Consider the following 25,119-nt stretch of genomic DNA (forward strand, 5'->3'; position numbering starts at 1 on the left):
GAGCCTCTTGCTCGCAGTCAGTCCCTCTCAGATTAGGACCAGATGCTTTTCTGTTCTTTGAAAAGATGATTAAGTGTTAACTCAGATTTAAATGGTGGGGTTTTAGTTATTTAAATGGTGGGGTTTTCATTATATTTTGCACATGTATTTGCATCTTTTGAGGTATTTATTAATGATCAATTCTGATAATATTACAACTTTCCAAACTTTTACAAGGTTCTTAAAAATGTGTTTCTTTCTGTTTCTTTTAGTATCTCCTGAAGCAATTGGATTCCTGTCTGCGGTTGGGGTGTTCATTATTCTCATGTTACTACTTTTCCTATATATTAATAAGAAGATGTGTTTTGAAAATGTTAGTGGTTTCCCAGATCTCGATTCAGGATACACTACAAGAAAGAATTCACAAGATAAACTTTGTAAGTATCTGACATACAGTGCACTAAACTTGATTATAAGAATGCAGATTTTTACGAGGATGTAGCAACACATCAAACGTTGGGTTTTCCTGTGACTGCAGTACTCAGAAAGGAGCAAATGTTTGTATCCACAAGCCACAGAAATTCAACAGCTATATAACCAAAGAGTTTGCATGGGGAGATACTTCTCTTGCCCTCTGAGAATACTCTTGACCTTATTTTAAACATTCCATAATTTTGTATAATTAAATCTTTTCGAGTAAATTTGTGGATGGGATTGTTACTCAGCCTGTTAAAATCCTTCACCATACTTTTGGAGAAGGTCTTGCTTTTATTCACCTGGAAAATAATTTTAAAGAGTAATTTTAGTGACATCTTGTATCTGACTAACACATTATTGAATATTTTTTAATACAACGAGGTCTTTAAGGATCATATGTAATGAAAGAACTTAGACCTTGAAAAAGATATTGAGGGTTGGTAAAACAACCTCTTCCTACTTTTGTGCTGTGAAAATTAAACAGGCTTTGTTATCTGACTTGAGAGAAAGAGACAGGCACCAGAGAACAGAATGTGAAATTGAAGAGTCCTTCTTCCCCTCTACCTCTTTAAAAGATGTAGCTAAATTTTTATTTTCAATTTTCTAGGAAGAAAAAAAACTTTTTCTCCCCAAAAATTGTCTGTTCTTAGCTTTCTTTTTTTGCTACAAAGCAAGTCTTGATGTTCTAAAATGTCTTCATGTAAAAGACAACAAATATTTTGGGGTGAAGAAGTCTCCATGATGTGTGTTGTGTTACGTTAAAAGCTTGTTTTCGCGTGACATGGATGAAAGGATATAATTTAAATGTCTCACAACTTCTTCTTTGCAGGTTAGAATAAAAAAAAAAATTCCACCTCACACAGTTGTCTTGTTTTTGAAAATAATGAATTTTATTATGGCTAGTTGATGCTGCATTTGATGAAAGACTATGATTTTGCTGGTTGATTGTGGCTTCACTTCAAGATATTTATTTAGCTGTTTTTTTATTATTTTCAATGCATATTGAATGAAAAGATGAAAGCTGCAACTTCCCCTTGTAAATGTATTGATTTTTGAGATAGCAAAGGCAAATAGCTCTGAAATTGAAGCTGGAGAATCAGAGATGATCAGTTTGTGAAACAGAGGACCACTCACTATTAAAAGCTGTTGCTGAATAGGCTGGACAAATGGCATTTTTTAGAAACCTTCACCAAAATCTGAACCTTCCCTCTGTGTCTTCCCTGGTGGACACGCTCAGCAGCGCTGTGGATGACCTGGCCAGTGTTGTTGGCGAGGTCGGCTACTCTGTAGCTGACTCAGTGACAGAGCAAGTAACAAGCATGATCAGTGGCCTGCGGGCAGAAGATGAGAGCTCCAAAACACAGAGTGATAAACCTGTAGAAGGCAGAGAGGAACACACACCGTCATTAAATCATTCTCAGGAAAGTAATATGAAAACAAAGAGAAGTGCTGCAGAACACAAAGAGACTCATAATTCTGATTTGTTAGATTTTGTAAGAAAAGGTACAAGTCAAGTTGGACTATCTGACCATGTCTCAAACAAAAACCAGTGCCAGTTAAGAGGCACAGATAATAATAATCCTGTCAGTGATACAGAAGTACCTCAGGATTTGAAGACTGTAGGAGGACCTTTTAAAAGGGAAGCAGTAGGGGGAAATGAGTGTTTTATAAATGGTAAGGATAGTAACCTGAAAAGTAACAAATTTACTGTGGAGCAATCTATTGAGGAGCAAGAGAATTGTCTATATGCAGTATCAGATAATTCTAAGAATCATGTGCATAAAAAAATCAAACCACAGTCACCTGGAGTTGATTTTAAAGATTCTGGTAAAGTGCACAGTATGAATGTTCCCCAAGATTTAGAAGCAAAACTTGTTGAAGTACAGAAGGAGAAATTATCAGGCTCCAGCTTGAAGAAGATGCACAATGACCGTCTTAATTGCCTTAATGAAATCAAAGAAAAGAAATCTGAAGCCTTCTTTGACAGAAAAGGAAAACCCACCTCGAAAGATGAAGGCAATGTGTCAACTACAATTGCGAATAAGGGTAAAAGGGAAAGCTCAAAGAAATTAGAAAGAGAGCTATATAGTAAGAAGACAGCAGGAAAAGGTGAGGAGTCTGTCAGCAAACTGCATTCTTCAGCCTTTCCTGAAACTTATGATATTTCCTACTTTTTTCAGCTAATTCGCACATTTAGTAACAGCGTTTCCTGTGAGTGAAAGTAGGCTTGTTTGTTTCAGTGCTTCATTTTCTAATTATGTTGATATTTCTTGGAAGTTAGTTACTTGCCAAAATATTACGTAAAGGAACTGATTAATAAATGCCTTTTCTAAGTTTACTCTTTCTCTATATGGTTTTTCTTGCCTTCTCTGCTTTGTGGTGTTTTTTTGCCTTTCAGTTTCTGCTGAAAACTATGAATTAATTAATTCTGGAAATTAATACTTGTTCTGTGAAAGTGATTTTTATTTTGTTTCTTTTAAAAGCATTGCATAAGATGTACTATGATGATAAAAGAAATAACTTCTTTTGCATTTACATTACAGTAGGTCTTCAGAATATTTCTGGGATATGTAAGATAATGATTTCAACACACAATGAGAAATGAGACACTCAAGGAGAAATGGCAATTAAGCGATTTTAAGTATAGAAAGAAGTGAAGGAGGCTTATCTTAAAGTTGTAGTCTTAAAAGAAAACCTGTGTGTTGTTGTTATGGATACTTTGTGTGCCGTCTTCGACATCTAATCTTAGTGTGATAAGGGAATTGCAATAACAGTTTGTGAGTAAGAAGTAAAACCTTGCAATTTTACATACTTTTGCAGGCTGCATAGTAAACTTCTAAAAAGCAACACGTGCTTTTCCAGAGGTGCTGATTCTGTAAAGAAATGAATGATTTCCTAATAGAAACACATTTTTTTCTTCAGTTGTGTGTGTTTTCCTTATCTGAAAATTTCAGTTATCTGCTTTGTTGAGTTTTGGTTTGGTTTTGTTTGGTTGTTTTTTTTTAATTGGAATTAGGAGTGTTTTCCATGTTTGTATGATAAACTATGATCTCATCTATTTCTTTCCATAATACTGTATTTGTAAGGTATATTCTCTCAAAAATGGCATTTAGGTCCCATAATAAGCAAATTAATAGCTTTCAATAGGTTAATAATTGCTCATGACCCATGTCAGCCAAATAAGGGAAAGGTTTTACTAAGAACATAAATTCTCTTTGGCAAGTTTCCAAATAAGGTACAAAATTCAAATGAGAAGTATCAAGCAAAAGACATAAAACCCTGAGATTTTTTTTTTTCCCTAATGTACAGGAAGCTATTTTTTCCCAAGAAGCTGAAACCAAGCATTGTAATTAAAAAAAAATATTTGCATGGATAGCTTATGTTTTAACTTCAAGGAGGTTTTTAAGTCCTCTGAAGAGGTCTTGCTTCATGACTTATAATAATGTGTAATGGTATACATGCTCTTTCTTTTATGATGGGAACTGGAAAAAAAATAAAAACTGCTATCACTGAGAACTTCTGAGTGCTTACAAAAGTCAGTGTATTATTAGAGACATAACTTTCAACTCTTCTTTCAAACATGTTGCTACATGTTTTATACTATTCCATTCTTTATGCAGGCTGATTAATGAACCTGAATTCATATTTGTGAATACATTTCTTGTAATGTTAAAGGGTGCACCTAATACTGATGTCTGGCACTGTATTTTAGGCCTGGTACGCTCTGCTTTAATTACAGCTGTGGAAATCTGTAGAAGTTTCCTATGTGGCAGGTTTCAACCTCTGGAGGGCCATATGAGATACAGAATTTTACTCTGTGTTCCAGCAAAGGAGACTCCTTTTTCTGGGCAGCCTCTTGCAGTGAATGTGTTAGCCAGAATATATCCTAGTTGGTGTGATATTTTCAATAAGTGATCAATGAAATTGAACTTGCTTTATAGCCATCCATAAATGGGAAGAACCATATCTGCTAGACTTGAATTAATAGCCTAGAGTTGAAAGATCTAGTTGCTCCTTAGCAGTCTTTTAAGGCACCATTTAACCTATAAATAATAAGTTGATGTACACATTGTGTGTAGAGCTGGTAGCCCCACATCCAGGTAAGGTTTTCTGACATTTTCCATTTCAAGACCTTATTATGAGTTTCCTAAATTGTGTGCCAAATTTGAAAGAATTGTGAGGAAATGAGGCATACTTTCTGTCTGAAATCCTATTGTTTGATTTTTTTTCCCCTAAGTTATAGTTTAAAATCTTTATCTGTTTCCAAAAATAGATTATGGGAAAAGCATGCTGGCTATTTGTGCAAAAAAATTAAGTAGACTTCACATCAGCTTTACAAAGATGCTGTGGCACCTTTGTGTATTGAAATATGTGCTCAAAATGTGGGAGAGCACTTCTCCCATATCAGAGATGCCCATGTTCTTCTATGAAAAAACACCTAAGTTTGACAAAGTTGGAAATTTCTGGAAAGTTTGCTTTTTGAAAAGACATGGTAAACACTTCTTATACTTTGCTTGTTAAATTCACTGACCATCCCATTTGCACTCATATGCTTCATTGTAGGGATTGAAGAACAGAGCAGGACTTCCTACCCTGCCTTTGATACTTATGGTTACTGAAGGACACTGGGAGTTTGAAGAGAAGAATTCAGAATAAACATATTCTATGTGACAGCAGAAATTTCCTGAGCAAATAGGACATGATGTACATGGTGGATTGGGATTTGAATTAGGATGGGTAACAGCTGTGGAGAGAACTGATAACCTCATGTGAAGGCGGAGAGACTAAGGGTCAAAGACCAAGGTTACATGAGTAGTTGGTTAAGTGCAAGTAAAGAGAATTTGGGGTAGAGAAAGAGAATAGAGGAAATCATCATAAGAGACCAAAATTGGGTGCTTGGAGCAAGAACTTGGAATATGGGGCTGGGAGGCAGGAACTTGGGATGGGATTCTACTTGTATAAATGTAACTTTCCAAAAGATTTCTTACCTAAACTTGCAGCAGAGGTTTTTCTGTATGAGTACCAGGGAGAAAAAGACCTCTATGGGGAGCAGTTCCTAAAAGTAGGAAGGCTGGACCTCTGTAGTACTAAGAGGCAAACACTTGACTGTAAAATAGCCTAGATGGCTGGCATACATTGAGTTAATTTAATTTTAACTGGCTGAATTTTGGGTAAGCTGAATCTGTCCTCTAGCAGGAATACCCAGCCAGAGGAGTGAGACTGACTGGGCATGAAGGCAGACACTAATGGGAGTGGAAATGCAGACCTAGAGCTGAGGGCATAAAAGCAGGGAGGGGAGAAGCAGTTGAGCGTGGCTGGATAGTGTGTTAGACAACATTCCCTCAGATTCAGGAGCTGAAAAAACAGCATTATGGGCATCTCAGAGCTCTGCTGGTAATGGAAATCAAGTGGCAAATCATACACCGTAGGCTTGCTCTTACAGTAGAGGTAATGCTGACTTCTTTTGAGTTTCCATGAACTCTTAATGCCTATTGAAGTCTGAGATCTACAGAACCTCTGCAAGGCATGGTAAATTTGGGCAGAATCCATTTGAACTTTGGAAAAAGGGAGGAGGAAATTTTCCCTTTACAGAAATAAAAATGCAGCTAGTCTTTGATTTGTGGGAGGAAGTCATGCTTGAGATGTAGTTGGAAAATGTTGGCCACAGGAGTGGGCACTACAGAACTGCTGCAAAAGAATTAACTAGGTAGACTTTTTTTCCTGTGTAATTTTTGCTGTTGCCAGATGTCTGCAGTAAAAATCTGCATTAATTCCAGTTATTGAACAAGGAGCTGTTTATTGTAAGTTAAATAAAATTGTGCATGCAAACATCTTTCACTAGCATTTTCTCATTTGTTATTGTGAGTTTAAGCACTACTGGCATAAATATCCTAAAGATGATTTTGTTGTAGGCTTCTTTTTGTAAATCAGTTTCATTTCTGTGCTATGCTACATGCTCACAGCAAAAATCAGCTGGGAATGTAGGATCAGGAGCTGCTTGCTTGATATGTTAGGTATCCAAATGTAGTATTGCAGCAGTGTTGGATTTACTTTACATAAATTATTTTAAGCATTTTCCTACTTAATGAAGGGTTTCAAGAATGTCTATGTGCCGCCTTACGTGTTGATCTGTTTTCTGTTGAAAAGTGTAAGAATGGTTTTTTGGGGCTTAATGATCTTTCAGGTCTTCCAGAAAATGAAAACAGCTCTCAGCAATTACAAAATCATAATGCTTGTAATTACAACAAGATATTTTAAAAACATTACAGAAATTTTAATTGAAATCGCTTAAATATCTTCAATGATAACCTCTTATGGTTATTTTCTTGTATTCTATTTTGAGCTGTAGTCGATTTGCTTTATTTTATTCAAACAGACAATTCTTATATGAGTAAAGACCAGCATGGTTCATCATCTGAGAGTGAAGATGAAGCACTGGGTAAATATCATGAGGCCTTGTCTAGAACCCAGAGTTCCAGGCTGCCAGTGGTGGATGGCAGACAGCAAAAAAACTATATATGGGAAACCAGACAAAAATATAGTCCCCTGTCTGCAGAATATGATGGATACAGTAGTGAAGCCTCAATAGATGAAGGTAAGAGTGATTTAAAAGCCTTCCTTTTATTCCAAATTTCAGAATTGTGTTCTGGATAAGTAAGTCCTAGACAAGAGCAGCTTGACTAGCAAATAGTCAATGTCTGCAAGAAATATCCAGACACCTCTTATATTAGTGCATGCTCAAAAACAAAACAAAACAAAACCCACACAATTGTATACAGTCTTCCAGAAATACTACAAATGATACAATATCTTGTTATATTAAGTTTAATTTAATTTTACCATTATTCATTTCATTTTTGGGGCAATTTAAACTGTTTTGATTTAGGAAGGAGACATGGCAACTCTTGTTGAATTTGTGGTATTATAAATAAAAAGAAGCCATGTTATTCCTTTATTGATAAGCTATTCTAACAGCAAAGTAAATGGAGTGGGTTATTGGCTACAGTGCATATGGTCATTGCAGTGTGCATTGCTGGAATGTTCTGTATCTTTTTTTCTCATGAAATGACAGAAAGAACTTATTACAAAGGTTAGATTAATGTGTTTTTCCATGGTGCTAAAAGTTGAATTTAAACAATGGATGTTTTCTTACATGCTATATATTTCTTGATTTTAAGTTGGGGTGACAGCTTGATGTAGAGGCTGAGAATTCTGCCGTCAATATTTTGTCAATATGCTTTTTGTATTTGAAAATAGCTGTGTCTATAGCCACGTTCAAGCATGAAAAGTGAGCTTCTGTGGAAGTTAGGTAAAAGTCAGATTTTGATACAGGTGCTGTGTTATAGTAAGGTATTTTTGGTCTCCTTTAGTATGTTAAAATGCAAAAGATTTTTAATGTTTGATGTTTTCTAATAAAAAGTGGATACATGTAATTTAAAAATGCTTCACCTTAAGTGTTCTATGCAGTCCAGACAGGCTTGTAAAAATTTACATTTTCTACAATTCGATATAATTAAATGATATAAAAGTCTGTCTGCTGTTGAAATTTGAAATTAGTACATGGTCACTCTTGATTCCAAGCTAAGACTTGAAGGACATGAAAGCCACAGTTAAAGTAAGTTGCAGAGTAAAAGGATTCTTTTTTGATGATCAGAAAATTCATTTCCTTTGCTGTTAAACTGTAGGGAGGCAGGGAGTCTGAGTTCCAGCAAATAGTGAAGGAGGTGCAGAGGTGAGGTCAGGTGGTAAGAACAGATCTTTGAACACTGTGATGGAGAAGGAATAGGAATAGTAAAAGTATGTTTGGTTTTAATATCTACTAAGATCTCTCAACAGAATTGGTGGGGGGAATATGAAAGATAAGATACTCAGGGTTTTTTATGGCTTGTGTTACTGTTGGGAAAGAATGATGATGTATATTAACAGGAGATGGAAAAATTATTAGGAAATAATACCAGATATAAATTACACAAGAACTATACTGGAAGATTCCTTTTAGGTATCTAGAATAATGTATTTCTCTCTCTTCAGACTACTGAGGCTAGTTGTTGAAATAGCCATAGTCATGTGACATTCCTCTTTATATTTTGTAATTGTTCAGAATTTTTAATCCAATCGAATTCATCTTCTCAGTGAAAAGTCCTGAGTTCATCTGAGCTTTTTACTTTGGCTCTATAAGATTTAAGCTTCAGAGGCATTGTGCTAGTCTGTACTCATTTTTTAAAAATTTTTGTTACTCTGTTCCTTATCATCGTCTTAAGTCATCAGAGTTTGTAGTCACCAGTTTTTATCCTGGGGAGTGATAGTTTCCAGTCTGGAAATCTATATCAGGATTCCAGTCTAAGACAAAAGAACCTTTTTGGCAAGTCCAAATACTGCATCTAAAAAGTTACAGTGGTTACCCCCTCCTTGTTTTATTTTATTCTTCTATTGCTAATGTCTGTCACCAGGTGCTATTCTTTTTCAATGCTCTCTCCATTCAGGAAGCAGGCTGGATATAAACCCCATTCTAAAATTTATTGTAATGAAGGAACATTCAGGGTTTGGAAGCAAAAAAACTTCTTAAACAAAAGCTATCAAAACATTCTAATTTAAAAACTTAAAATTTTTAACCACATACTTCTACTTGCACAAAAACTTTAATAATGTCAGTATTTTGCTTTTGCTACTGCTTATGAGAGTATTCTCTTCCCACATTTTACAAGGAATGGAGAATCAGCAGTGTTTTTTTTTTTTTTGACAGCCTGCAATCATTCTACAGCGTATGTTTGGTAAAATGCTTGCAGATTAGAGTGATGAGTTTGTCTCATTTTATTAATCCAATATTCTCAACAAAATTATGTTCACTACTATTAAAAAAAGTTTTGGACATGGCAACAGATTAACAACCTAACATTTCTCACTTCTCAGTGACCTGAAGGTGGCACACTGGAATAATTAGTGTTAGTAATTTTAAGTTCTTCCAAAATTACTTCAAAGAATCTTTGCACAATGGTAAAAATGTTTTAGGACAGAGGAAGAGACAGCACATGCCTTACCTGATGATCATTACAGAGGGAAAGCTGCCCAACATAGAACTTCAATGAAAAGAGGTGAAAACCTCATGAGGAAGGCCCACAGTCAGAAATAAATAAGACATTATTACTACCAAGCAGTTCATATTGATGCCTTAAGAGGCCTCCTAGACACAGAAACTAGACAGGAATAAAAGAATAAAATAGGTATTTATTTGAAAAGCCTTCAAAGGTACACCCTGGGAGCCAGAGGCTACTGCCAAAATGGACCCCAAGATGGATGGCAGGTCATGAGTTCTTCACACCTTTATAGGTTTGGTTCATTTGTATCGCAGGGTTAATTCTCCAATTAAAGCTTCAGTTTAATGATGTAATTCCCCTCAGCTTACCCTCCCTTAGAGGCTCTTTGGTTCATACTTTTGGGCCTAAGACAGTCTAGATGTCCTTGGAGAGCAGGCCTGGAGAGGCTTTGTCATGTCTACCTAGCATGAGAGAGCAGAAGTTAACAGGCTACAAGACACCTCAGAGTCACACACTAGACAGTACAGGATTTGAAAAATATAAAAGTTAAAACCTAAGGCATCAATATGTGTTCAGAGAAACGCTTCACTTAACAGATGACATTAAGAATCTCAGATTCCAAGGGGGAAGCATCAGCATTCCAGATGTTTCAGTGTGATTTTTAAAAATGGTAAGCTTTACTGTTCCTTAAACTTGGAAAAAGATCTGTGGAAGACTTGATGCCCTGAGAACACGGAAATTATTTGTTAAATACTTGGCTTTTATGGCTATTGAATTATTTTTATAAAATGCATAAAGACAGATGATAGAACTGTTTCTTGCCTCTTCTGTGGAACAAGCAGTGTGTATTTAAGTACATTGTTTAATATGAGAAAAAATTGTCAGTGCATTTGACTTTGTGTGCTTCTGTTTTCTCATATGTGCTTTATCATGTCTATTTCTAAGTGTAACATTTTGGCTGTACTTTCATTGTAAGGCACTGATCACTCCATATGTTGAGCATGTAACACTTGATAGTGTTAAAGTGAAGTGATGAGAGGACAGAATTAATTTTTGTCTCACCACTGATTTACTCCTGCTCGTTGCTGGTATAGCAGCCCCTGATCATCAAGAATAAGGACAAGGGGGGATGGTTTTAAAGAGATCTGAAAGATCTACTGAAAGTGAGTGGGTTTAGACTAGATATTAGGAAAAAATTCTTTTCTGTGAGGGTAGCAAGGCACTAGAACAGGTTCCCCAGAGAAGCTGTGGATGCCCCATCTCCGGCAGCGTTCCAGGCCAGGTTGGATGGAGCTCTGAGCAACCTGGTCTAGAGGAAGGTATCCCTCTCCAGGGCGGGGAGGTTGGAATGAGATAGTCTGTAAGATCCCTTCCAACACAAACCATTCCATGATTCCATGACTCTATGAATTCCATCAAAGATAGAGTAATACGAGTAACGGAAATGATATTTAATTTTCAGAAAATTTTGGATTTCTCTGCTGAATTTTCTCTTCAGCAGTTAATCTCTATCACATGTTCTATTTTGCAATAGTGAGCTGTGTGTTTTCAAAGGAGTCAATAAACAGTTTTACTGATAATGGTTTACTCTGAGCTTCCGTCTTCACTTTAAAATTCGTTTATTTAGATGTGTATGTACTTAACTCTGCACACACAAAATTTAACAAAGACAAAAATATAATCTTGTCTTTATTAACACACCCTGTATGTTTTGCTTGCCTTGCTAAAAACATGTATAATATTAATATGTTTGCATCATTCAGACCATCAAAATGTCTGAACATAGTATTTTAAGGTTTGTTTATTATCAATTCCATAATTAGTTTATTACATCCATTTTCTGGCTGCATGCCTCTAAAAGCATCATATTCTGAAGCCTGAAAAATTGTGTTGTATGTTTTCATATCATTCTTTTCTCCTCTAGATGGCCATATTAATCTTTCTTTTCAGCATATTTCTACAGAACTCGCATGGCATTTTGTATGTTTTTAATACTGAAATGAAGAAAGCTATATGCTCTGCAGGCTTTGTTGGTGTATTTTCATGATGGAATGTTCTAGTAGCACTTTAGGTAATGCTGTGCGATTTAGAGGTTTAAATTTTCATTCACATATACCTGCTTATGGCCAGTGTCTGACCTACTTCATATATTTGTATTGCACACTTGATACATTTAGATTTCTGTATGTTTTATGTGTGTGTATATATATATATATATGAAAATTAAATTACTACTGTGCTTGAATGCAAGTATTTCTACAGACTGTAAGCCATTGTAAATATATAACTTTTGCAGTGAGCTCCTCATGGACAGGCTTAATTCCAGAGTATCACTAAAGGAAAACCTAACTCAATAGAAAATCAAGTTGATGACAAATGTGATCATTAAAAGTAAAATGGTACAGAGGTTTACACCTGAAATTGTACACTCTTGCATAAGAGACCAAAAGTTTTCTATCAAAGAAAAGAGAAACCTGTGTAGCTACGGGATGTGTGGCTCAATCTCTGTGCTTAGGCCCAGAGTTTCGGGGCCAGCTCAAAGTTTGAAATCTTAATTTTGCCAAGAATATTATTTTTGTACTTTCTAATATTATCCAGTAAAGTATGGATACTTACTGAAGTGACCTCTTTTCCCTGTTTTCCTGACAAAACTTCCTTTTAGGTTTTTATAGTGTGTATCCTACTTCTTATATTATTTCCTACCATTTCAATATGTTGAATATGTAGTATTGACTTTATATGCTCCAACTATTTGTAGTATTTTGGAAGAGGGGATTAATATAGACTGTAATATTACACATCTATTTCAGAAAATAAAGAACAAAAAATAAGGGGAAAAAAAAGGCAAGCAAAAATAGCGCCATAAGATATTTCTGCTAACAAAGAGTTTATGAATTGAAATAGGGATCTAAATAAGGAAGTGTAAAAATGTTATGTTTAAAATTGAAATTAAAATTAAAATTTTATTTCATAATTGGAAATATTTTCTTTGTATTTCATAATTGGAAATAATTTTTAGTATCTGTATTGGGATCTTAAATGGACCATGCTTTCTTAATAATTTGAATTTCAAAAACCCACACAATATTATATTGAATTGGCCTCTTTGTTTCCTTTAGTGGCTGCTTCCTCAACTTTGAAAAGTCAAGCATTATACAGGCAAGTTGTTGTGTTTTTACTATCTCCATAAGCTCCACAGGCAATGTATTTTCTTTAAGGAAGCAGTCCCCTAAATTCCTAAAAATTGAAGTTTTTAAACTTAGAAATGTTGGAGTAAATATATTAAAATTACAGTTTTCCAGGCAGATGTCAAAAACTATGGATGGTTTTTTGCTTCTGAAATCAAGATCCTCTGAATACCCTGAGATGAGAAAGGTAGAAGAGGGGAAGAAAACAGTTTGGGATTTTTCATAGTTAATTTGTGATATGCTTAAAGCATGTCTTGCCCAAATTACTTCTTTAACAGCTGTGCTAAATTCCTGACTGGGAGCAAGCAAGGGGGATTGATCCCATTTTGAGGCAGTGTAAGTTGCATCATGAAGGGAAAAGGAGTAAGCTCACTTGCTTATTTAGCATACTTAGATGTACTTTATTTAGCTATAGTTTGCCAGTTCACTACAACCACAGGTTCCATCTCCAGCCTGTTTTAAAATCTTTTTCTAACTTCTCAGTTGGTAAAGCCCCCTGGCTGAAGACATGTTATTTCTGAGATTGGCCCAAGTGCCTTACATTTCACAAGGTTTTTTTGAAACATATGGAAGCACTAAAAGACTGCAGCGAGAAAACATAAGTTCTCTTAAATGAGAATCTGCTGCTCTAGCAGGCATATGCTACTGGATTTTATCCATCTTTTCCATATTGTGAAGGTAGAATATGGTTATTTTTGTAGTTTATCTTCTCCACTTCTATTCTTCTCTAGGCTTTCGGCACTTTATGTTGATGTGTCTGTGGACATATGTTTGCCTTGTTCCTCAGTGTCAATCTTTGCACGTGAAGGCGACTGTTCTTCTGGAATCTCTTGGATCTAATTCTTTATGCAGCTTTTTGCCTTTTCTTTCTCTCTTGTTAGTTTTCATGTCTCAGGAAAAGTCTCCTCACTGAATTACTTAACGTGTATATATAGAGATTTCCTCTCAGTATCTTTCCAACGTAAACACTAAAAGCTCTTTCACAAGCATCTCAGAACTGGTGTAGAGGTGAATCTCCCCAGTCTGTTTAAGCAACCTGACGAGTTTTCATTGGTAAATACATTCTGTGAAGCAGGATCCTACTTCTTCAGACTTACCAAGCTGAGGTGAAAGCCATTGGACAGGCTGAGAGAGGAAGAACGGAGCACTCAGTGAATTCCATGATAACCATATGTTTTGCAGTTTAGTTTCTATATTATTCCTTGCATGTAAGTAGATCTATTTTCAAGCCAAGTGTGAATGAAAACTTACTGGTTTGGAATTACAGAGTGAGGGCCTCTGTATGGCTGTATTGTGTTCAGCAAAATAAGGCTACAAAGTTCTCTCAAAATTGGTCTCTCTGTACATTTCAGATGCTAAGCATTACAGGCAAAAACGATGTCTGACATGGAAAAGAACTGTGTACTGGTATTCACACTGGAGGACTGAAAGCTCAGTTGAATATTCAATCATAACTAGTTATTTTTCTTCTTTTTCCTCTAATGTGTCTTAAAGAAATGAATAAATTCAATGAAAAGAGTATTTAGGAAGAAGGTGGCCACCTACTTTTTCCTGATGTGTCTTTATCAGATTACCTGTGAGATTCCTCTGGTATAACACCTATTGGAAGTAAATACTCTTTTTGTCCTGCAACTTTGGATAGGCTTAGGACTGCAAATAGTACATTCAAGGTACTTTGAAAGGGTCTTCACTGAAGTGATTTAAGACAAGTCTTAAGACACCTTCAGAGCAGTGTTCCTAAATGCTTCGGAGTGTATTTTGAAGGCTGAGTCATGTTGCAGCTGTGAATACTCCAATTCTCATACTCGTGTATCTTATCTGATAGTACTTGTGTACCATCAGTTGATGTTATTGATGTACTTTTTGGAGGTTTTGGGAGATTTTTTAGTTACAATATTTCTTTAATTGATCCATCTTCCTTATTCTTATTTTTCTATTATGTGGGCATCTATCCCTGACATTTTTTATTCTAGGAGTAATTAAAAATCTTCCTGTAGTACGGGAGAGAGCATTGATGCAATAGTAATGATACAAAGTTCTGATTCCTCATCATATGTGACTGCCTCCTCTGGTTAATTGAAATGAGTCTTCATTGGCTCCAAGCCCTTAAAAATCGGAGAATGACAGTGTCTTGTGATTTTGAAGCTTCTGGGGAGTGTGGCTGTTGAATCCATTGCTATATCAAGGGAATATTTAAGGATAGTTTAGTAAAAAAGATACTTTTGTAATTCAAGGACCTGAAGAACAGTGTCCAGAACTAACTTGATTTGCCATGCTTTCTACTTAGTGTCTGTATGCTGTAGGTTTGGGTTTTCTTGTGATTTTTCTTTAGTGAGGGTTTTGCTTGGGTTTTAGTGGGATTTTTTTGAGTTCCAAAGTAGCTTCCTAGTGCATTATGACAGACTTCTATTGTTCTTCTGTAATAGTGGAAGACAGTTCTGTTAAGTGCTTGAAATTATGATGTATGTTTCCACAAAATATACTCAGCTGAGCATTGCAGAGACAAAGGTGATTTAAAGATTAACTCTTGCTTTTTTATTCAGTTTTGCAGAATTCATATCTTTTTTTCCTTCCCAAGAAAGTGTAGCCCTTTGTCTTGTGAGAAGCTCCTGATAGAAAGGAACTTTTCATGTAAGTAATTGGGCTATGATCATGTTGAGGTTAGCTTCTTTACATGTATGAATAGCAGACATATATAGCAGTGCATAATGTTTACTAATTCTAGAGTCCTGGAATAGGCTGAATTTACAGATGGGGGTAGAAAGTACATGTGCAATTCAATATTACTCATGTAATTTTCTTAAGGAATATTGTGGAAGGGCCAAGACATAAACAGGGAATTTAAACGCAAAGGAGATCCATGTGTGAGTTGAAGCACAGTTTGGAGGCGAATGGATTTGCATTGAGGACTTGTGAGTTTAAAAGCCAGATAGATGATATCAAAGTTGTGCACAGACTTTTCAACCAAAGGAAACACATGAAAGTGCTTGATGGAATGAATTTGGGTAATTCTGAAATCATGGGTTTACCCTGTGATGAGCAGCAGAGATGCTGGAAAAAAAAAGTGCTGTTAAAGTATGCCTACCATCTACTGCTGAGAGAATAAATGTAGTAACAAAACTTGGAGTTAGGGATGATGACAGGATTTTCCACAGAAAAATTCTTTTTCCAGCTAGACCAACTCCAAAAAGGAGGAAAAACTGTCTTCCAGTGGGAAAGGGCTTTTTTTCCTGATCTGCACAAGTGAGCAAAGTAATCTCTCAAATTAGGTTTCTCCTGCCAGTATTTTGAAGTCTTTGAAGAAATACCCTTTCCATTGATGTGAAGACTTTGAAGAAAGTCACCCTTAGCAATGTGATATCTCTGAAGCGATGTAAATCATACATTAATGATAACAGGAAAGTTTTCATTTTATTGTAAACTTACTCTTTTCATAGCTCTCTCATCTATTTGAATCTGGAATTTACGAGAAGATCATTAACTTGGAAAAGTTCACAGACATATTTGTGACTGAAATAGTTCGTATTTAAAATAGATGCTCTACATTCACAAAATGTAGAACTGTTTTGTGATATAAACACAAGAGATAGTACTACATCAGCAGAAAAGATCATTTCCTTGATATAGCAACTGCTTTTGCTGATTCTGAGAGTTCATGGCTCTATCATGGAAGGAGTGACTAAGAAACAGGATTGAACAGTAGACTGGAATTCTCTGTGTAGACATTTTTAGGTACATTGGAGAAAAGAATTTTACCCAGTACTCTACTTACCTCCTAAGAGTAGTCATGCTACTTGATTCGTGCAGTGGAGCAGTTTAGGTAAATATGAGGACTAAAAACTGGAACAGCTTTCAGAGAATGGAACCATAGAATGTTTTGGGTTGGAAGGGACCTTAAAGATCATCTGGCTCCAAACCCCCACCACGGGCAAGGATTCCACCCACTAGATCAGGTTGCCTTAGGCCCCATCCAATCTGATCTTGAACTTTACCTAAGAACATTACAAAAGAATGGCTTATCAGTTCTTCCTCCATAACAGCTGTAGATAAATGGAGCATTCTTCTTACATTTAAAGGTTAAAATCAAAAGATTTTTAACTCTAGTCTGAGACTAAAGTTTGCCTCCCAGTTGTGCCTTTTCCCTGTAGGTCAAGGACAGGTTACCATTAGGACTGTTATTATTTTATTATGGAAATTCGGATTCTGGTCTTTTGAGAGAAGCTAGCAGACGTGCTTAACTGGGTATAAGATTTTCTGTGTGGTCACCTATGCCCAATTCAATTAAAGCTTCATCTTTATAAATAGGAAATCCTGCTGCATTCACCTTCTCACCACTTAATAGTTCAGCAGCATGTGTTTTATTGTATATATCTGTACAATTTCTTGAAAAAAAAAATACAAATGACCCAGCTCTCTGTTTTGACCTTTGGTTTCAGTCTTGTTGAACCATTCTAAATTTTGTCCTTAAAAGTATTTTGTGAAAGATTTTCAATTATGATGATTCCCTAATTGTTTTAATTTTTAAGGAAGTTTTATTACATTCCTTTGCAAATATATCAATTTGTCAGATAAAGGTTAAAAATTAGATACATTTTATTCATGTTAAAGTCACACCCAGCTTATTTAAAGGCAGCTTTGACTTAGAGTTGCAAGCCTGAGGATATTGATTTGAATTATGCATGACTGTCTGGTATGCAGTTCCATTAGCCTGCTAGATGGATAATGTAAACATGTTCAGAATTTTAAGTATCCTATATGAGCGGCAGGTTAAAAATAGAGCTGATAAGAGCATGTGTATCTGAAAAATCCAAATCTTGAAGAAGGAAACTACAAAAGGTTCATGTCTTCAAGAGGCTGACTTCAGGTGTGATTTTCTTTCCTTTGAAGCTGCTCAGCCCGAACAAATACAGCTGATGTGTGACTTGAACAGGTGACACGAGTGGTGTTGGCTGCTGCAAAGCATTGACATCTGTACCACAAAACACACTCGGAACCAAAGGGCCAGGACCAGCTCTGTGACTTTTGGCAAAAAAAGTGGGGTTGTATCTGTTCTGGTTTAAATTGGTCAAGGCTTAGACTAGGGATCAGGCTAATTTCTTCATATCTTCCTTGAAGATACGATTTGGGATGTTATTTGATTTTTCTCAAACTTTCTGTGGCTTTCTGTTCAAGGTTATATCTGATCAGTTGTTTGGTTATCCCTGTGTTTTAGCAGTCAGTAGTTTGGTAGTATAAATAATGACTTCTGAAACATTGTTTTTAAATCCTCAGCTCTGTGCTAGTAAGATTTAAAAACAGATAGTATCTTTTTAGAATTTTGTCCAAGTTCCTGTGAATTTTAATAGAAAAAAACCCTTACTACTATGGAATGAAAAGTACAATGTCATCTATGTTACATTTTTTATTATATCTGTATTATATATTATAAGAGTTATTATATTTCCAAGTGTTTCTGTTGCATCGGTAGCATTTGTGGCAATTTGATGAGTTGAATGAAAATCAGAAAAATACTATTGCAGCTATTTTCAACATCTGATGGATCCAAACCAGAATTTTGCATTAATGTCTAACTTTGCATTAATTTGTACCCACCTTCTCAAAATTATTTTGCTTGGAATCCTTAGTATTTGGCTTTGTTAAATGCTTTACATAATGCCAGAATGGAACTATTTTTAGATTATAAGAATGAGAGAGAATAATGATGTCTTTTCCTGGACTTTACAATGTTTGTTTACTTACATCTTACTATTAGCAATAATCCCATGAAAATCTGCAAGTAAATGTATGACTTAAAAGCTGTTCTTGATGATGAAGTTGATTATACTGCTCGGATATATTTTTTTCTTTTCCCCTCAACTCTTGGTTCACAAATTGTATATCCACACAAAATTTGGCCAGCAGATCATTTTTGGGTAGTACTGGTAAAATTTGAAAAGGTGCTTTGAGTTGATGGTCATTTTCCCTCAACTGAGGAACAGTTAATCTGTTAAGAGACGAGCATCTAATGCTCTCCTTCAGAGAAACTCATCACCCTGCTATTTGATAGTAGCTGTTATCTTGACTGTTTTCAGAGTGAAATTCCTTTTAGTGGCAATGAGAACCATTGCTCTCAATCATCTGCTTGTCCTGGTGCCATTTCTTTCCTATCAAGAGAAGGCACTTTAGAAGAAGAAAATCTTTTGAAATAGCAACAGTAGCTGTCATTAGTGTTAAAGGCAATCTGTTGGCCACAGAGGTCTAGGGAGCTACAGTGGCAATTTCCAGAGAACTTCAATATTTTGAAAAGGAAGAACTTTAGAGGGATGATAACAATGGTAGTTATTTCTTTAAAAAAGGACTACTTTGTGCTTTGATTCTCCTCAGAGAGGACTGGGGGAATCTCTTGTGTGTTTTTCTGCACAGTGAAGATAATCCAGGAGAACATGATACAGAGGAGAAATAATAGCATGTGTAACAGTGAATGTAATGGCCTGAGTACAGAGCCATTCTGTAAATATCTCTGCTGTTCCAGATGATCCTTTTTTTTGTAAGTGGTTCTGACATAAAACTTCAGAACTGTAGTATTTTGGTAGCACAGATAAGTTAGCATAAATGCCACAATGTAGCAGTCAATTTTGAGTTCCTTTTCCTTGTTCTCTAGCTTTCAATTACTTTAAAAGAAATTTTCAGAGGACAAAAAAAGAAGTGAGATTTAATTCTAGTTGAAAGTTCACAGTAAAAACATTATGTGGATTTTTTTTGTCCCCAAGAGGAAGTTTGAGAGAGTTAGAAGTTAAATTTAAAGGTTAGAAGAAATCCGGGTAAATATAAGTCTAGCCTACATTGAAACTGTTAGAAAAATGAAAATATTTAATATTTCTTTATTTCATATATATTTGTGGAAAACTTGCAGAATGATACTGTTATTTCGTAACACAAGCAAGGGTAAGAGTCTGGGATTCATGCATCAGTGTCTCTGGCTCAGATATTATACTTCAAAATCTCTGTATTTTAAAGCAGGGTTGAGCCTGTGGATATGAAGAAGTCAAGTATGTTTTTTTGTTGAGTGTTTTGTTGAAATACTTAGAGAAGTTTAGATAAATGAGGAAAAGAGGCAAGAGCAGCATTTGTCTACTCATTCTTCACTGTCTTTCTTGCTCTTAGTTGCTATCACGAGACTCATGTATGCAGTTGATGTCTTTCCAATGATTTAATGCATTGAAAGTTGGGAGACAGTTCTGAGTCTCTAACAAGTTCATACTACAATAATTTATTTTTCCTTCTGGTATTCCCCTTTACTTTTCACACATAAATTCAGATTATGCTATCAGCACTTGGTTTTTGAATACTGTGTAAATTTTGCTGTCTCAGTGAGAGTCTTTTGTTTTTAAGAAGAGGTCAGAATACAAAAACATAATGGGAAAAATCAGTTTAACTGCCCTCTTCTACGCTGAATTAGTACAAATTATTGCCAGCTTGTTGGAAAGCAATCTGCATTTGAAAATGTCCATAAGAAATTGGTATAAAGAGAGAGTTTAGGGGAGTTCTATTTACTCTAGTTTATGCATAATCTCAGAGTTGCATGCAATGTTTCTGCAACTCCTTTCAGAAATGCTCGTCGAGATTTGCCGTGTTTTACATCTTCTGTGGATATATTGATGTAGAAACACTTAAACTCTATTGACTCACAATAAACAGCAAACTCAGAATGATTCTGTGTACTCCCATTTCCATTTTAACACTGTTTCAGTGTTGATCAGATTTAATTAATTTATGTCTGTACCTTTTTTTGTTTTCCTTGAGCAAAAGTACTGGATTTCAGATAGAAAAGAACCCGCTTTTTTATTTCATTACAAATGGCAGTATATGGCATACTTTAATTTATTTTTTTTGAAGGGGGGAGAGGAAGACAAACTCTTGAAGGGGTTGGATATTCATCCTGTATAGATAGCTCAGATTCCTACTGTGCCAGTTTTCTGGTGTTCGATAAGGCACACAAAGCAGTTGTGGGAGAATGCATATCACTTGTATCCATGGTAACTCGAAAGATACTTTGGAACTCAAAAGGATGGAATAAGCCAGAGTAATAGGTCTCATTATAAGGGCAAAATACATAAAAGGTTCAGGCATATGCTTTTAATTAGTTGCCAAAAATAGCTGGAATCAGGGATGATGCAATGAAACAATAATTCTTGGTATTAGAAATGAGCAACACTTGAAATCTAAAGATGTGCTCAGATGAAAGGCTTTTATCTTACCATCTTATGGGTACTCAGTCCATGAATACTAATAGGTTTGCAATGGTTTCTTAATCATGCTTAGGACATGAGAGTGCACACTGATAAAAGCTCCTGCAAGTCTCATATGACTGTAAGTTTCTGAAGTTCCATAGTGATGTTAATTCTCATGGCTGTGATGCAGCTTCTTATGAATAGCATGTGCAAAGCATTCTCTCCTGTCTCACAAGGGCACTGCTGGAAAATAAATGTAATGTGTGCTTCTATGTAGGGATAACAAACAAATCGTTGAAAATGCAGATTAATTTGAGGTTAAAGATCCAGTATTTTTCAGAATAAATCACTTTAATTAATTTTAAATAGGAAGGTAAGCAATGGGGAAAAGTGTGAAAACTTGAATGGATGGACTAGAATTGAATACCAGAGAACAAAAATAGAGCAATGTTTGAAGGACAAGATATAGGATATTTGAATAACCATTTTAATAAAAATATTTTAATACAGTGAATAATTTTAAAGTTTTCTATTTGAACATCAGTGTTTGTAAGGAATCCATCTTGTATTGCAGTGCAATTCTCCACATTATTTCCTCTGTTGCTATAGAAACTAATTCTAGTGCAGCTGTGATCGCTTATCAAAATTCTAATGTTTCAATAACCATTTCTTATTTTGAGTTATTTAAATAGCCTTGTCTTACTTTGAATCAAACTGCACATTTCATCACTGCTGAATTGTTGACTGGTCAAAATGTTAATGTGAAGTGATGGCAAATGCTGTAGGGTTGTGGTTGGGGTTTTTTTTTTCTTTTTGCTATCTAAGCTATCATACTTATTGTTAAAGTTTGAATAACAGGCAAATTAAGGCTCTTTTCATTTGTTAAATTTTAAAGGTCAATATTTGCTGTCTAACATCGGCATTTTGTAATGCACATTACTTCTTCACTGTAATCTTAATTATATTTAATATTTCATAAACCTTAAATGGTTTCTGTTACTGGTACATGGCCATGGGGGTGTGTGTGTATGTATATATGTGTGTTTACATATATATCTGTGTGTGTGTAAACTATTTTTAGGATGCCTTTAACCTAAAAATATATGTCTTGACATGTTCATTTTGTTGAAATAAAAATTTCAATGACGCTACAGTAGGCTGTCACCAGTTAGCAAAGTATTCTGGATCTCTTTTGCTCTTGTATTATATGTTTCTTTGGGATTGGGTTCAGGGTTGTTTTTTTAGTGATGGTAGTGGTGGGGTTTTGGGGGTTTTTTTGTGTTTTTTTGGCTGGTTGGTGGTTTAGTTTGTTTGTTTCTAACAATGGAAGTGCTATGCTGGTAGGTGATATGTATTTAATGCAGGATGCAGCAACGTTCTGATTGTGAACTGTGTTAAACATCATTCTGCTGAATATGTTTTCAACTGTATTGCTAAGATCTAAAAACTTCACTCACCCCAAATTACTAGGAAGGGTGTGATGGTTATTGGCCTGAAGACATGTGTTGTACCCTTTCTGCTGCTGTAGCACAGCTACCGAAATGTTCCTGTAGTACTTTCAGGATAATCGCTGACTTTCTAATGAGTGTACACTAATTTCATGTAGAGTGAAATAAATAATTTTCAATTTTGAAATTATCATACAAACATTTTGCAGCTGTAGCTGTCAGACTTTGATTACTAATTAACTGCTGTGCACCACCTTTAAGTCTCTTATTCGGCAAGCAGCATCAAACAGTAATTTCAAATTAGGTATATAAATTTTTACTAGTATAAGAAAGGTCTATGAGAAAAAAATTTTGATGGATAGGCATATTTTCACTCTGTCCCAATGGCTAGTAGGTTTATTATTGTGAGTGTAAGACCATGACAACACAATTTTCCAGATAGTGTTTTGGGAAGTTCACTGTGTTGAGAATGACTGATCCCTGATTGTTCAGCTGTTGTTTGTTTGGGTGGATGACATGGAGGACCAGTTCCTCTCCTGCTCTTTACTGTGGGCTGAAGCATCAGGCTGTAGGTCTTAGGAGCCCTTTTGCAGCTTGGCCACAGGTTTCTCATCCTCATAAGCTCTTGCTTAGCTCTTATGGCTGGCGCTGTGGCTGAATGAAAATATCTTTACCAGCCAGACTCATACTCATTTAGTCTTGTCAAAATGCAGAAAATTACCTATTTTGTGAATTGTATGACAACTATGGAAACATAGCAACACCTACATCATACATTACTTGTAAGCCTAGTAAAGCAGCTCATCTGTGACAGTGGGAGGTCTCAGAAGCTCCTCAAAGAAGTGCAAGAAATTTACTTTTGAATAATTGTGTTTCTTTATGCCTGGAGAAACTTGTTTGAGGCCTTGCTGGAGTGAGCAGAACAGACTGACATGCTCCCTGCTGCTTAATCTGTGCCTTTTCTGTGAATTCTTAGCCCTCTTACTGGGTGTGTGAAGGAAAGATACCTTGGTTTCGAAGCATATCCATTTCCGGTGATTTCACAGTGTCTATTTTGCCTTTCTTTTTCTGGAGAGTTGGCTCTGTAAATGATACCAGAACCATTCCTAAGCGTACTTTCTACAGACACTAATATCTAAAAGGTTTTAAAGGAGTTCTTGACCATACATAGACAATTGTCTTCTGTTACTGACCTGTTAGGTGATCCTGCAAACTGAGATCATAGTAGATTTTTTTCTGGGTTCTTACCTGCTTTTTATTTGGTAAAGTTATGAGAGCTGTTTCAAAACAAAGCAAAACAAATCTGATTTTTCTAGAATGCTTTTTACAGAAATACTTTAATTACTGCAGGAAAGACAGTCCATTTCATTAGAGCAAGTCACGGAGCCAGTGTGTCAAGTAGAGAAGGAGAGAAAGTGCGTGAATAGATAAGAGAAATCAAGGTCCTTTGGAATTCTAGGATCTGAATAAATAATTACCACTGTCTTCCCACCTAAAGGAAAAATAACAATCTAAAATATAAATGTAAAAATAAATGCTTATTGTGGGAAGTGTCTTGCCTCTCCTGGAATGTAACTAGCTGTATTCTCTAGGTTGTGCAGATTTTCACCTACAAATATGGATATTCCCACCCATCAGACATCACTGATTTCTCTTTTATCTCTTTGCTCTGTTGACATTGCTTTTTTCTCAGATCTGAACTACTTTTTCGCATGTCATATTTTTTTTTTTTATTTTCCCGTTCCTCCACCTTTCTTCCTCTGTAATTTTTGCTTTATTTTACCTGTTTGTATTTTTTCATTCCTGCTTGCATCTTGTCTGTTCTTTCTCTCTTTGCCCTTTTTCTCATTTTCTGTACAGATCTACTAAACTTCTCTCCCTTTATTTCTTTTCTTTGTTCATTTGACAACAAACCTCTTTTTTTTTCTGAATCATTGCACTACTTTCTCCTTTTGCCTTTTTTCCTTATTCCCTGTACTTTTTTTCCTACCTGCATATTTTATTTTTTATTTTCTGTTCCTTCTCTTCCACTGCAAAGCTGATGGTATTGGAAAATTCTGTGGGGGCATATATATGGGAGTTTTTCATGTTGGTGGTGGTATTAATTTAAAGTGAATTTTAGATTAATAATAATGTAAAAGCTTGAAGTCTAAATAAATAAAAATTTAAAAACAAACAAAACCAAACCCCCAAAAACCAACAGAAGAGATGGCTAGAGTACTAGTCGTAAAATACTTGGTTTCTGTTTTTCTGTTCCACACTTCTCTGAAAGCTTTCTGTGATGAGGAGCACTTCTGAGGTAGATTCACAGCAATCTTTATTATCTCTTTTTTACCCTGTACTTCAGTTCTCTGTCTGTAAAATGCCAAATGTTAACTTCTACTATTATAATACTACTATTATCCACCATAATATATATTTCGCTTATATATATATTAACAGCTGTGAGATAGCCAAATTATGATCATATAGCTAGCTGAAGTAGATGGGCAGAAAATTTAACTTATGCCCTACTGAAATGTTTCATGCATAATCCTTGTAGTGCTGCTTTGTTAGTGGCTCACTCCAACAGAGCATCCTTTGCACTCAAAATTGCTGGGAAAATGAGGCAAAGGAATCAAGCTTTATGTTCCTATTCTGGAAGCAGTTCTTGATGAGAGTATCTTTCATGGTTTATTTTCACCAGTTAGGGTTAAGTAATAAATAGAAAGCTAAAATGGTTGGGAACTTGACACTTTTTTTTTTTTTTAATTGCAAAACACAGCTACCAGGGTAAAGGTGT

The 25,119-nt window shown here is 35.5% G+C and overlaps 1 protein-coding gene across 4 annotated transcripts in view; it reads left to right on the forward strand.

The window, feature by feature from the left end:
• The window catches only part of SYT14 (synaptotagmin 14), an 88,992-nt gene that overhangs the window by 26,627 nt on the left and 37,246 nt on the right, over positions 1 to 25,119 (forward strand). For 2 of the 4 annotated variants that reach the window (XM_048297177.1, XM_048297178.1), the window contains exons 3-4: positions 252 to 416; positions 6,833 to 7,051. In XM_048297177.1, the coding sequence (XP_048153134.1) occupies positions 252 to 416; positions 6,833 to 7,051 (384 nt within the window). Of the gene's footprint in view, positions 1 to 251; positions 417 to 1,285; positions 2,566 to 6,832; positions 7,052 to 25,119 lie in introns of those variants that run through there. The other 2 variants (XM_048297176.1, XM_048297179.1) reach the window with 2 other exon arrangements.

Source organism: Corvus hawaiiensis, chromosome 3, assembly GCF_020740725.1.
Source record: "Corvus hawaiiensis isolate bCorHaw1 chromosome 3, bCorHaw1.pri.cur, whole genome shotgun sequence".
NCBI lineage: Eukaryota > Metazoa > Chordata > Aves > Passeriformes > Corvidae > Corvus > Corvus hawaiiensis.